At 36.7% G+C, this 15320-nt stretch overlaps 1 protein-coding gene and 1 pseudogene across 7 annotated transcripts in view; one reads left to right on the top strand and one right to left on the bottom strand.

Moving 5' to 3' along the window:
* The window catches only part of ABCC9 (ATP binding cassette subfamily C member 9), a 154468-nt gene that overhangs the window by 80735 nt on the left and 58413 nt on the right, over window positions 1–15320 (top strand). For all 7 annotated transcript variants that reach the window (XM_066354625.1, XM_066354608.1, XM_066354662.1 and 4 more), the window contains 6 exons: window positions 1327–1411; window positions 3958–4038; window positions 5850–5987; window positions 6127–6252; window positions 12712–12808; window positions 15084–15313. In XM_066354625.1, coding sequence (XP_066210722.1) covers window positions 1327–1411; window positions 3958–4038; window positions 5850–5987; window positions 6127–6252; window positions 12712–12808; window positions 15084–15313 — 757 coding nt within the window. The remainder of the gene's footprint in view (window positions 1–1326; window positions 1412–3957; window positions 4039–5849; window positions 5988–6126; window positions 6253–12711; window positions 12809–15083; window positions 15314–15320) is intronic.
* Window positions 2598–3028, bottom strand: LOC136400223 (small ribosomal subunit protein eS12-like; annotated as a pseudogene).

A 15320-nucleotide genomic window follows, 5' to 3' on the forward strand; every position in this document is an offset into this window, starting at 1 on the left:
GATCTGAGAGTTATAGAGACTGGGAGCAGCCAGAATCTGCCATTTTCCACACATCTTTTACATACTGCTGGAGTGCTCAAAGGAATGACCCTTTCCTTAAGCCACTCTCACAAGGGTGAGTCTTAGAATGCCAAACAAGGTCTCAAAAGTTCAGGACAATTAGGTCAGGGGAGAGACATGAGGAAGGAGGCAGGAAGAGGAAGTAGACAGTGTAGGAGAAAAAATCTAAATGTCATGGGGTCCTTTGGTGCCTGGGAACAGACCAGACTGATAGAGATTTGGGGTATTGGCAGTGGGAAAGTAGTCTGTAAAGGAGGGCTGAGACAAGGTAGTAGTGGACCACAAAATCCACTGGGATGTAACTGTGTGCCTTCTGGGAAGGCATGGCACATTTGAGAAGGGGAAATAATAAGGTAAACGTGATTTTAATCTGGCAGTGTCATGACAGATGTATGGGATGAATCTGAATTAGGAGCAAAGAGACATTTAGAAGTTTGTTAGAATAATTATCCAGGCATGCAGTGTTTGTTTCCTGCACCTGGGGGTGACTAGAAATATGGAAAAGAAGAGGCAGTTGACAAAAACCATTCTAGAATAAGAAGGCACAAACATGAACAAGGCGGAGAAGAGAGAAGAATGAAAAATGACTTAAATATTTTGAGACTTGGTGATTTAGGAAATGAAACCATTGGTATTTTCCCCAGCACTTTCAAACTCTCTGCTTCCCTGTCTTCCCAATCCATTTGCTCTCCAGTCCCAGCCTTAGATCATCTTGAGTACTTACTGTCAGTCATCTTCATCTACTGTTTGTTCTTCCTTCCACATGCGTGATTAGTGTGCACAGACACCCAGCTGCAAACTGTGCCTTAGTTCCGCACACCTCCTGTTGTCTGTCAGTGCAGCATAAACTCACACTTTTGTGCAGTTTTTTAAGCGTCCCTCCCTTCATTTCTTGACAAATGATGACTCATCTTTCTGGGTATTATTTACACCTTGCTTCCTCTGCAAAGATGTCACTTACTTCTCAGAGTGGCCAGACATTTCTTCCTATGTGCTCTAGGAGCGCTTTGCAGCTACCTCAGTTCGAGCCCTGACAAGGCACATTTTCATTATATGTTTCTATATCAGTCTTGTGCTCTATGTACTAGCTTTCTGAGTGAGAACCAATACCTATGTATCTTTGTAGCCACAAACTTAGCTAGAGGCTAATATATACTATTGTTCAGTTAATGTTGTATTTCAGATTCTAAGATATTGAACTTGGGACTTAGCTTATGGGCAATATATTAATAATGTTCTAAACATTCAAAATAATTTCTCCTAAAGGTATAAAGCTGTCACAGATGCCTGTTCTCTTCAGCCAGATATTGATTTACTACCGTTTGGAGACCAAACTGAAATTGGAGAAAGGGTGAGATAAGTATACTTTTAATTAAATGCTGAACAAAAATCAAGAGATGTCTTCTGGTTGTCCTTTACCTTTAATGGAGCATAATAAAATCTGAGAATGAAAGACTTGTGCATTGTCCTAGAGACAAGTTCCAGAAACAAGAACCTAGGAGCCCTTTAATGCCACTCTCTCTAAAGGGTTTGTTGGGTAACCATCATATATTTGGGAGTTCTCAAAAAAAAAAAAAAAAATAGAGCAGTTCCTGCCTTTGATCAAATGTATTTTTACTTACTTGCAGTTTAATTTTAAATTGATTTCGAAACTGAGATTGCCTTTAACAGCTTCTTTGTCAGCATCTATTTATTCCTGTTACAGTGTTCTTTCTTTTTTTTCTTTGTGTAAAATTTTTTTTTTTTTAGCGAGAGGGAGAGGGACAGATTGAGACAGCCAGGAAGGGGGAGAGATGAGAAGCATCAACTCATAGCTGTGGCACTTTAGTTGTTCATTGACTGCTTTCTCATATGTGCGGAGTCCAGCTGAGCCAGTGACCCCTTGCTCAAGCTAGCGACCTTGGGCTTCAAGCCAGTGACCTTTGGATTCAAGCCAGCAATCATGGGGTCATGTCAATGATTCCATGCTCACGCCAATGACCCCGTGCTCAAGCTGTTGAGCCTGCACTCAAGCCGGGGACTTTGGGGTTTCAAACCTGGGTCCTTAGCATCTCAGGTCAGTGCTCTATTCACTGTGCTACTACCTGGTCAGGCTATGTGTAATAATGTTTTTTATTGATGTTATACTATTTTGACCAGCCAAAAAATATATCTCTATGTAATCTTTATAACAATGCTGGCTAAAATTTAATGCTTATAGGTATTAAGTATTGGGCAAAAGATTTTACATGCTACCTATGTGTTGAAGCTGAGAAAACAAAGGCTGTTAGAGGTTAAAAAACTTGCCCACCCATAGATTCAGTGGTGCAGCTGGAATTAGTCTGACTCTGTAGTCTGCATTCTTTATTTTAAATGTTTATTTTATTAATTTTAGAAAGACAGGGGGGAAGAGGAGAGAGAGAGAGAAACATCTATCAATTCTTGTGTGTGCCCTGACAGGGGATCAAACTGGCAACCTCTGGGCTTCGGGACAATGTTCTAACCACCTGAGCCATTCAGCCAAGCCTGCATTCTCTCTCTCTCTTTTCTCTCTCTCTTTATTTTTGATAAAAGCCAAGTTTACTTTTGTATTTCTTACATTTGAAGTACTCCACAATGATATCCTTTGCCTGAGCTTCTTTGCCATAGTCCTTAACTACCACACAACTTCAACCAACTACTTTATAGGGTTTTTCCTCTCTCTCAGTTTTACAGAGGCATACCCACTCCCCTAGTTTCTTGTTGTCGTCAACTTTACCTAGGTTGTTCACTGTTCAGCACAAAGGGCCTCCACCAGCTTGACATACTTAGGCTCATCACAGTTGGATGCAACCACACAGAGATGGGCTGAGAGTTTGTCCAAGGCTTTGGCAGCTTCACAAATTCTGTGTGTTAGGCCATTGTGGATGAGGGCGGTCTTCAAAACCTCTTGTAAAGCAGTAGTAATGTCCATTACATCTCCAGTAGCAGTACCTCCTCCTTTGGCCATGGCTGTGAGATATGGATGACGCTGAATCTTGAACACACTCAAGCCACTGCCTCTACACAACTCCACAGGAGCAGGGAAGGAACAGTAGCCTGCATTCTTAATGACTATTGCATCACAGAATAGTATTTAAGGATAGCATGAACTTAACTTCTCAGAGCTTTAGTTTTTATGTTTGTAAAATGAGAACAATACCAGATACAAAAATTACTATGAGGAATAAAAGAAATTAGGAATGTAAAACCATTCATAAAAGTCTGACTAAGTGCTCAATAATTATAGTAGGTCTTTGAATAACACCATTTCTTTTTCCACATCATTTATTTCAGCATTATTTCTTTATAATAATCAGATGCCGATATAACATTAATTCTTGTTTCTATCACTTAGCCTATGGTAAAATTGGTTTTGTTGTATGTTATTTTGATGTGGTTCCAAGAACCTGTGGATGGTATTCAATGAGGATATGCTGTATTAATTTTTAAAAAATATTATAATTAACACTTGATTATAAAAGCATATTGCTGCATGGTTCTGTTGATCAAAGCTTGTGAAATCAAATTTAAGAGGTATATGTTAAGTACAATGCAGACACAATTCACAAAACTAGAAAAATATTTTTGAGTTGTCTTCAACACAATTTGGTGAATCTTCAGCACTCACCAGTGTTTTAGTTAATGCCTTTGTACAGCACAGCTCTCTATCAGATTAAAGGGGGACTAATGTTATCAGTTAAAAATTGGCTTAATATAATTCAGGTATTGGCCACTAGATAGTTTTCATTTTATCTAATCAATGTAATCACAATTTAATTAGTAAATTACCACTATTTTAAGATTTTTTTAAAGAGAAATTTAAAGGAAGTTTTTTTTTTTACTAACAGATCATTTATTAATGGAAAAGGTGGATATTTATGGATATTTCTTCTCTAGGGCATCAACCTGAGTGGGGGTCAGAGGCAAAGAATCTGTGTGGCACGAGCTCTCTATCAAAATACCAATATTGTCTTTTTGGTGAGAATATGGCCTTTACTTTTATTTCTACTTCATTTTTTTCTCTCAAAAAAATGAGTCTTTAAAGAACAAATCAAATAACTTAAGAAAAGATGGTTTAACTTGTGAAATCATAGAAAATCTAGGAGAAACAAGTCCTCAGCATACAAATCAGATCAACAAATAAGGTTAAGAGGTTAGTGAGCCATATTGATGTTCAAGAGATTGGAGTGCCATATGGTTGCTTCTATGAGTTTCCTAACCACAAGGATCATTAATGAGATTAGTGTGAACAGTACCGGATCAACTGGACGAGATCATAGGTCTTCTCATTTATATTTTATGGCAAAGAAAGAAGGCCTGGAAAATACATCTTTGTTGGACATAAGAATAAGTAAGCAGAGTATCCATTCCAGTGTGTGCAACAAAGGCTGTGGATAAGATTTGTCTGTGAAGCTTCCTAAAACTATATCAATCTTGTTATTGCCCTAGATCTGTTGAATCATAATCTGTAATGTCAGAGTCTAGAGTCTGTGTCTTTAAAAAGCACCATGGATGTTTATAATGTATATCCTGGTTACTAACTTGCTTCTCTCTCTGGATCCACAAATAAAATTAGATGATTATGTTGATTATGAATTTGTTTTAGTTTGGTTCCTCCAGCAGGAGGTCAAAATAACTTATCTTACAAATAGATAATGTGTACCAGAGTCCAGAAGACTATGTAAATACATCCTTCCTTGTGTTTTCCTTCTGTGCAGTTATTAACTATTTATAAATCTGGTTTCCACACCTCCTTTAGTGTTTTCACTTCATCCAATCTTGAGAACTTCTTCAAAATGCAGGCTGGTTTTAAAGTTTCCCACTAAGTTTTAACCCATTACTAAGGATGGGAGTAGAATTTAGATGTACCATAAATTCACTTCAGGTTAATCTCCCTAAGAATACTAGTCCCTAATTTCTCCCAGAAACAAAAAAATGCCCTAAAAGCCATAGCAGAATTTAGCAGATGCCTATGTAGTTGTGAGTTTTTTCATAATGGATGGAAGGGATAAGCCATGGCAGGTTCTCATGTGCCTATTCACAACTGCTTTGTCTGCTATAGTCCTATGTGAATCATAAATGAAAGGCCATTGGCTTTCAGAGCTAGGTGATTTGAGGGTCTGTCCTTTGGGTGACATATATAAAAGGCAAGGCATTAGATGTGTGGTTCCAATCCTTCCATCCTCAGGAGAAACTGAGAGGTTGTGTGTTCCCTCCCAATTACATGGTTCTGCTCCAGAGTGCCGTTTATGGGGAGTATAAATCAGCTACTCCTACCCAATTAGATGTATTTTCTCAGTTGCCCAATGTATGGAAGTCACCCAACTAGTTTCTGGATTTCTCTCAAAGAGAATTGCTCTTTGTGTAGCTGTGTATTTGGTGCATCAGTAAGAGAAAGGAAATTCAAGAGCATCCTACATTGCCATCTTGGTCCAGAGTTGACACCTGTTTTCATAATCTAAAATTCAACTATTCCATTATTGATTGCTTCATTCTTTGTTTAGTCTGTTGTTAAAGGTTGTCAAAAATGTTGGTTTTTGAACTTGAAGATTCTATATATAAAATGCAAACCACTTTTAATATTGTTACTTATTGTTAAAAAAATTAAGGTAAAAGAAAATAAACGCTTCATTTTTAATTTCATTTTTTCTGACAATTTCAAGTTATATGGAGTCTGTTTTTATAAATTAGATTGGAGAGATTATTTGTACTTTGTTATTGTGTAGAGGAATTAAGTTACATAAAGGGTATAGAAAATTTTTACTTTCTGTCTATTTTACTGGTTGTAGGATGATCCATTCTCTGCCCTGGACATTCATTTAAGCGATCACTTAATGCAGGAAGGCATTTTGAAATTTCTCCAAGATGACAAGAGGACACTCGTTCTTGTGACTCACAAATTACAGTATCTAACACATGCTGACTGGGTGAGAGTTTAGAAAAAGTTTCGTTAATTTTTTTATTGTAGTCATTTTAATAAGTAGGGACATTAAGAAGTACTTTATGAGATAAAGGCAATTTATTTGGCCAATTGAGGCTTTTTGTGCTAATATATGCTTTCTTTAGATCATAGCCATGAAAGATGGAAGTGTGCTAAGAGAAGGGACTTTGAAGGACATTCAAACCAAAGATGTTGAGCTTTATGAACACTGGAAAACACTTATGAACCGGCAAGATCAAGAATTAGAAAAGGTAATGGGTCATACTATAGAAGAGTTCAGAGTCCAGTTTAGAAGAGTCAGAAATATACTGGGTAATTACTGAAAATATTTTAAAGACATATTTAGATTTAATGTCTAATATTTGATAGTGTTCCTCATTTGGAATCCAAAGTGATCGTGTATATATCATTAACAAATGGGCTACTTCAAAACTATAAAATTCTAATGATATCTTTTGGATGAAATGCTGTCAGGTTTTTAGGGGATTTTTACTTGAATTTGAAGCATGTTGCAATCATGTGTGTGATTAAAACAAACTACTTTCTGAAGCATAATATATCCTTATGTTATTTCTTTTCTTACGTATATCTTATTTTCCTCACTGATAATTTGAGGATATTTTCATTGACCACCTACAAAAGGGGGGTCATGGGCAAAAGAAAATTCAAGATTATTTTGAAAAACAAGATCTGTGAGATGTGGCTGATGCTGTAAAGGGTATATTGGATAGGGCCAGGGTGAAGGAATATGATCAGAAAGAAACAACAATAAAAATTTGCACTTATATTGCTTTGAAAGTCCACAAAACCCCTTTTATAGGAGCTCACTTAATTAGCACAAAACCCCAGAAATCAGAAATAAAAAGAAAAATAAATGGAGGAAATACCATCTCACTTTTATTTTTTAATATAATTTATTGATTGATTTTGAGAGAGAGGAAGGGTGAGGGAGAGAGAGAGACTGGAGGAGAGAAAGAGAAAAAGAGAGAGAAAGAAACATAGATTTGTTGTTTTACTTATTTATGCATTCCCTTGTTGTTTCTTGTATGTACCCTAACTGGAGAGTGAACCTGCTATTTGGGAGTATTGGTATGATGCTCTATCCAACTAAGCTACCTGGCCAGGGCTACCAATGTACTTTTAAAGATAGGAAAACAAGCTCAGAGATGCTAAGTAAATTGCCCAAAGTTTTACAGTACTTATAATAAGTGGCCCCAGCTGAACTTAAAGCCAGGTCCATAAGCAATGTAATTACAGAATAATGTTATATATGATGTAAATATAAAATTGAATGAGATAATAACAATGTTGGAAATCTGATTGAGTACAATAAAATAACAACTTGATTGAGAGGTAAAATTGTAAATTGAATTAGTAAATTTTTGAATTGTTGACTTTTGAGTTGGGGCTAAGAAGTGTATACAGTTTGGTACCTTTTGCCAGGAATGAGCATTATAAAATGAAATCTTTATATCAGCAAATTTCTGAGAATATCAAGAAATTCAAATGTATTATTTTATAAAGGAGTAAAAGGATCTATGTTTCAATAGAGAGGGGAAGGTGAAAAGTTAGACAGACCCTGTGATTTCTCTGTCTTCTGTGGATTTGTCAAAAACAAACTATTTGAGGAAGAAAAAATATATGTAAAATCCTGAAGTAGAATAAGACACATTACAGAACCATTGAAAAGAGGACATTCGGCCCTGGCCAGTTGGCTCAGTGGTAGAGCGTTGGCCTGGCGTGTAGGAGTCCCGGGTTCGATTCCTGGCCAGGGCATACAGGAGAAGCGCCCATCTGCTTCTCCACCCCTCCCCCTCTCCTTCCTCTCTGTCTCTCTCTTCCCCTCCTGCAGCCAAGGCTCCATTGGAGCAAAGTTTGCCCGGGCGCTGAGGATGGCTCTGTGGCCTCTGCCTCAGGCGCTAGAATGGCTCTGATTGCGGCAGAGCGACACCCCAAGATGGGCAGAGCATCACCCCCTGGTGGGCGTGCTGGGTGGATCCCAGTCGGGTGCATGCGGGAGTCTGTCTGATGGCCTCCCTGTTTCTGGCTTCGGAAAAATACAAAAAAAAAAAAAGAGGACATTCATCAAAAAAAGAAATTTACAAAAAAAGAAAGTACAATGGGCAAATGCCCACTAAGCAATTATACTATGAGAAAGTTGACTATGAACTTACTAGGGATGGCTCCAGATGACATTTTTTTCAGGTGTCAGGAAGGAAAGACTACTCTAAGCTTCAGGAGTGGGATCATATGTGGATATATGGTTTACTTTGGAAAGAAGATCTGGAAAGAGAGAGGGAGAACTGTTGGTTTGATTTTATAGTAATACTGTTAAGCAAGCCAGGAAGAATGTCTGTTAAGTTGTATTTAGAAATGATCACTTGAGATAGCATAGCTCTATAATTAAAGACACATTACAGGCAGTGGTGGGATTCAAATAATTTAACAACTGCTTCTCTGCTCTAATGACTGTTTTAAGTATAAAAAATGATATACTATACCAAAAGGTAGTTTATTATTTCATGCATTTAATAGTTAAATAATAATAGTAAAAGAGGTACACAAAACTAGATTGTTATAAGAAAGTTTTATGTCCCATCTATGTATGGATTCATATAGTTCTTAGTTTTTACTGATTTACTTATTTCACTCAGTATAATGTTATCAACGGACATAAAAATGAGACTCAGAGACATGGACAAGAATGTGATGGTAACAGGGGGTGGAAGAGGGGAGGAAAGAGAGAAAGGTGGTGGGGGAGGGGAGGGGCACAAAGAAAAATAGATAGAAGGTGACAGAAGACAATTTGACTTTGGGTGAGGGGTATGCAACATAATCAAATGTCAAAATAATCTGGAGATGTTTTCTCTGAACATGTGTACCCTGATTTATCAATGTCACTGCATTAAAATTAATAAAATAAGAAAAGAGAGAATAATTTATGTAGCTATGCTTTTCCTAAATTATCAAAGAAAATTACTTGATTATAATATTATAATTATAATTAAAATGATAACATCTGAGTTATAAATTTTTTTTTTTTTGAAATGAGAAGTGGGGAGACAGAAACAGACTCATGCAAGCGCCCGACCGGAATCCACCTGGCATGCCCACCAGGGAGCAATGCTCTGCCCATCTGGGGCATTGCTCCATTGTAACCCAAGCCATTCTAGTGCCTGAGGTGGAGGCCATGGAGCCATCCTCAGCGCCCAGGCCAACTTTGCTCCAATGGAGCCTTGGCTGCGAGAGGGGAGAGAGAGATAGGAAGAAAGGAGAGGGGGAAGGGTAGAAAAACAGATGGGCACTTCTCCTGTATGCCCTGGCCAGAAATCAAACCCAGGACTTCCACATGCCAGGCTCATGCTCTACCAGTGACCCAACTTGCCAGGGTCCAACTGCAGATATGGTTAGTTGCCAGAAGGTCCTGCAAGAGCTTGATTTAATCTACAATGTAATGCAATGAGTTATAATTTTAAATGCCAATAATTTGGAAGAATAGTACCTTATTTTATATATTTTAACATATTTATGAAACATTTTAAGATTATAAAAAAGTGAGAAATTTATAAAAAATAAAATCATACCAGTTTGAAACAGATTAGAAATTTTAACTTTTATATAATTGCCATAAATAAACAAGAAAAGAATCTTAACTTTTTCAATATTGCACACCTTTGTGATATAATGTGTAGGGTTCCATCTTGGTTATCAGAAATAATAGAAATACTCAAATAGAGTTTTTAAAAAGCTTTAAAAATTCAAACCACTTTGTACAATAAAAGAAATTTTAAATTCAGATCCATCATGATGATATTCATCTTTGCAAATTCTCAAATGAAAGAGCCATGTGGTCTATTTAAAATAAAATCTAGAGAGGATTATATCATAAAAAACTAACAAAGATAGCTATAACTAGAACAGTGCCAGCAATAATATTATTAATGATATTAATAAATCCAAAAAAAGAAAAAAAAGAAAATTTTAAAATATTAATAAAAATATTAAATATTACCTGAAAAAAACCAATAAGACTGTTATTAAAGATATTTTCATGTTGCTTCATGATTGGTGTCCTCACTTGTAATTTTTTTCACCTATGAATAGAATGAACATTACTTCAGGTGCTTAGAATACGCTGTTGCACAGATGAATGTTAAGAAAGAGTAAGGAATATAAATTTGTGATTTCCACATTGGGTGGCTGTCCAGGCTCCCACCTTAGAGAGAACCCTGATTATAAGTGCCATTTTAACAACCAGTTCACCAAACTAAACAAAAAATTAGGTATTGATTCTGCCAAACTGGCTGAATCCCACCACTGATTACAGGATTCTAGATCAGCTGAGGAAGATATGGAGCAAGGTAAAGTGTGGACAGAATGAATTTAGTTGTGAGGTGGACAGGTGGCCAGAAGCCAGAATGAACCACGCCCCTGGCCAGAATTCTCACCTAAAAATGGAAGGAAGATACTGGCACCTAGGAAAGGGCAGGCATCTGAGTCCACATGAAGCTAGGGAGAGTCACAAGACGAATAGGACACCTTGGGGAAGTATTTATACAAACAACTTCTTGTTAAATTTGTTATGTGGCAGGATAGGGTGTTTGACTAAAGCACTGGTTCTCCACCAAGGCAGTATTTGCCTTCTAGAAGATATTTGGTGACATCTAGAGACATTTGTGGTTGACAGAACTGGGGGGAGGAGTTTGTGTCAACCAACCACCCACTAGGTGCTACTGGCATCTAGTGGGTAGAGGAGAAGATGAAGTTAATCATCTGTAATGCACAGAGCAGCCCCCAAGCAAAGGGGTCCCAGACCCAAATGCAGTAGTGCCAAGGCTGACAAAGGCTGGCCTGCAGCCAGAACAGAGTGAGCAAAACAAGAAGGAAGGTGAAATTAAAGGACCCACAAGACATCCTGGCTCAGGACTTTAGACAGAACTGTCAATTTAAGGGTTAAGGGGTAAACAGAAAAAAGACTTTGTTAAAACAAAAGCAATAAAAATTGTAAGAAGAAGAGGTAAAAAAAAAAAACAACCCAGCAAACCTTTTAAACTGATTTAAATATTATTAAAAATTCTAGCTTAAATGGCATCAACCAACCATTATCTTTATAATTTTATTAAACAAAATATACTAGCATCATCTGATGTTTCTTCCCCTAGCCCCAGCTCTCACCTTGACCTGATCCATAACAGCATTCAGTAAATATTTATCGGGTAAATGAAACCAAATTTATATTTACCTTGATCCATATATCAACAGTATTTAAAATATTTAACCTGTAGTGAGCCTAATATGAGCATTTACTTATAAAAAGCATGATTTTTAAAGATTTTTTAAAAATGTCTAAGAGATGTTAAATCTTTTGCTCACGCAGTGTAAAGGCTGAACAAGACCCAAATCTTTTATTTTTCAGTGTTTCAGTTCATTTTATTTCATCACGCTATTCCCAAAGAATTGGACCCTCTTTATTTTGTGTTTTATCTTATCTCAAATATAAGTGCTGGTTTTCATATTATTAAACAAAATGAAAAGCTAATGTTAAATGGTCTCTGAAAAAGAATATTGTTCAGGAGACACTTTCACTTTTACTCCTTTTCTAACCTAGAATCTGGAAACAATAGAGCCTCTAGAAGAGTAAAGTCTCCTAAAGCACACATGTTGTAGCAGGCTAAATAAACAAATAAACCCCAAACCAAAATCAGTACCTAAAGACTGATCATTTCAAACGTTTATTGGTTTATTGATGCAACAAAATGCGATTTTTTTGTATTAGCATATACCTAAGCTATCATAGATTCTAAAAGTTTGTAGGTCAGTTGTTTGGAACTCATAACGCATTTCTCCACAGAAACCGCGGATATGGTTAGTTCCCAGAAGGTCCTGCAAGAGCTTGATTTAATCTACAATGTAATGCAATGCTACTCCAGTTCTGAAGCTGGGGGTGAAGGTGGGGGGAGGTGGTGGAAGCAGAAGAGAGGAGAAAACAAAATGCTCTCCCTTTTTTGACCTCAGGCCAAATGTGGAGCAATCGTTAAAAATTCATTTTGTTTTTGGTACCTTTCCCCTTTTCTTTCTGCATACCTCTTCTTCTTTGGTGTTTCTCTTAAACTGCTAGGTGCCATTTAAGAAATGGCTAGGGAAATGGGAAGTGCCCTCGTTTCCCATTTCCTTCAAAATTACCTGTGTTCCTTTAATTCCTATTGAATGCCTATCTTTTGTGCAGCTCTCTTAGTGAGATGCTGAAGAAACTCTTTCTGATTTAAGAATTCATAATAGTAGTGAATAAAAGATATTGCTTTAACTCGTCTATTTTAAAAGAAGATATTTATTAGCATAAACAAATTATTAGTTAGAAAAATTACACAGAATATCTGAAAGTGATGTAAAAATAAAGCAAGTGTCAGTGGTGAAACCTTAGTGTAGGGCTGGGGGAGGTATCCCAGCCCCTGGGATTAGCTCCATCACACTGTTACTACTTTTCTGGGCTTCTTCTTGTTCTGCCCCTCTTATCTCTGAAACACATTCTACAAACTTCAGGCATTGCCCCACAACTGCTACTATGACAGGAGTTATGGATCTCTAGAGAAAGCAGAGAGCCTAGACTGGTAAAGGTAACTAATGATTGGTATGTGGGGGTCACTGATTAGCAAGTCTAAATGTTCCTGTAGCTGTGAGCTCCTTGAGTGAAGGTACAATGTTTGCTATAGGATATGGAAGCCGACCAAACCACATTAGAGAGGAAAACTCTCCGAAGAGCCATGTATTCAAGAGAGGCCAAAGCCCAAATGGAGGATGAAGATGAAGGTAGATTTTTTTTTCTTACATCTGAAATACTCAAATGGGTAATAGAATGGAAGGGTTTTACCTTGACAATTGATGCATGAGTAAGCCACTTTGCAGGGAAAAGAGAGCTAAATCAAATATACAATAGTGAAAATGAAGAGTAGGAGGGAAGGAAAGTTGTATGTAATCAAATCAACAGGCATCTTGAAGGATTTCCCACAGGGTGTCTTAGCATATTTGTGCTGTATGTGAGAGAAAGCTAAAATGGAAAGGCAGAAGTTTGTAAATAGATATAGACTTTTGTTCAGAAAAATTGGAACACTTTAGTATAATGACACAATGAAGTTATTAATGTTTGTCTTTCAGAAATAAGCAATAAATGGGGACTGTGGAGAATACTGTTTTAAAATATTTATATTGAATCATGGAGTTCCTCATGGAGTTTTCATGACATAACAATGAAGAATAAGAGAATTGAAAAGCCATTTGTTATGTTTCCACTTTTTTGATCAAATAAAGAATAGAGGGGGGAAATTTATTGGAAATTTGAAGAATAAGATAAAATAATTATGTTGCCTTGGCATTTATTGCCAAGAAGTTTGTAAGATAATTTGTACTTGAGTCCTTAGATTACATGCACCAAACTTCATTTTTCCTATACAGGCTTTGCTTAAGCCTGCGTTTCTACATGTTAATTAAGAAACAGATCATTATTTCAAGCCAAAACCCAACAAAATGTGCTGTCTTTATGTTTCAGATGATACATTGAAACACTGAATAGTTATTGAGTAAATGAATGAATGACAAATGAATGTGTTTTCACTTCAATTTAATTTAAAATGTTTTTAAAGAATGTTTGGTGACATCAGCTTCTAGAATTCTAAACCAATTATTTCTAATGCTCTATAAAAGTGGAGTCATGCCCAATATTCTCTCCAGTGTTCCTGTGATGATTATACCACTTGAGATGCTGACTCTGCCCTGCACTGGTTGTGCTAATCCATTTTTCTCAAGTATAAAGTAAGATAAAACACTTACAAGTAAAAGAAGGTAATACATCTGAAACAGTCCAGTACTGTACATGTACTTATGAGGTTGTTGCTGGTTTCTATCAATATGTCTGTTTAAATCACCAGGAAAGGAAAATGGAAAATAGTTGTACATCTTTCTAGTACTTATCATTGACCAGCTCATCACACTGACAAATTAGGTACAGGAAAAGTTTAGGAATGTTGTCTTTAGCTGGGAAGATAAAAGCAAGTTAAAATTTCAATTAATATGGAAACAGAAAATGCAATATATTGGGGAGACAGCTAGCAGTCTGTAAATGTCCACCTCTTTGATCATGCAAATTTCAAATCTTGTCTTTCTCTGCATTGAACGCACTCTTCAGAGAGATTATCTCAGACCTGTTTATTTACTTCTTCAAGCCTAAATATTAGGGTCCTTGGAGATGCTCATTCTTCTCATTGTAACTATATTTAGATCTCTGTGGTCTGATAAACTATAAACCAAAGACAAGTTGTCAGTCTTTCCTACCCACAACCTGCTGAGTGTTCAGTAGTGGAGTACACACAAGATAACTGCAATGAAAAGTGCCTTTGGAAAAGAAAAGGATGGGGAATACACAACAGTCATAAGATCCTACAAATAATCACATTTTGCTGGTCAGGAAATGCCCAATTCCCTGTCTTTGTACTATAGTATGTTCTTAAGATAGTCATCTTGGAGTGTCCAGATGGTTTAAACATCTTTGAGAAACTCCCTGCGCACTGTTCTCTGTGGCTCCTGGCATTGCCCTCTGGACAGTTTCTCTCTGCCCGTGCCCTGCCATGACCACATCTAAAATGGGCCATAGAAAACATGACCCTCTTGGGCCATGGACAAATTTCAGAGCCTCTTTCTTCCTGGTGCAGTTTTCCAAATTTAGAGTTCAAAGAATTCCATATAAATATTTGCAGACCAGACATACGGTATTATTGGCAAGACAATTCCTTCAATAATCTAGTAAATTTCTAGTCTGTAATTCCAAAATTTGAAGTGTTATAAACCAGCAAATGATCTCAGCCAAAAATAAAGTTTATGTTTATTTTTTTGCTTAATTATTCATTTATTCATTTTGACCCATTTTCTTAAAAATGAGGTTTCCCTGAAAAAAACATAAAATTTCTAAGATTAATACTGGTATTTCTATAAATTTGAGGGAGATTTTTATATGCTTTTTGTTTTGGTGGACAATACAAATTCTATATATCTGGTTGCCTATCTGAAGCTTTAAAAAGTATTTTGTATACAGAGGAAGAAGAAGAAGAAGATGAGGATGACAACATGTCCACAGTAATGAGGCTCAGGACTAAAATGCCATGGAAAACCTGTTGGCGCTACCTCACTTCTGGAGGATTCATCTTGCTCATTCTGATGATTTTCTCCAAGCTTTTGAAGCATTCGGTCATTGTAGCTATAGACTACTGGCTGGCTACATGGACCTCTGAGTACAGTTTAAACAACACTGGGAAAGCTGATCAGGTACTGT

This window comes from Saccopteryx leptura, chromosome 1 (genome assembly GCF_036850995.1).
Source record: "Saccopteryx leptura isolate mSacLep1 chromosome 1, mSacLep1_pri_phased_curated, whole genome shotgun sequence".
In the NCBI taxonomy this organism is placed as follows: domain Eukaryota; kingdom Metazoa; phylum Chordata; class Mammalia; order Chiroptera; family Emballonuridae; genus Saccopteryx; species Saccopteryx leptura.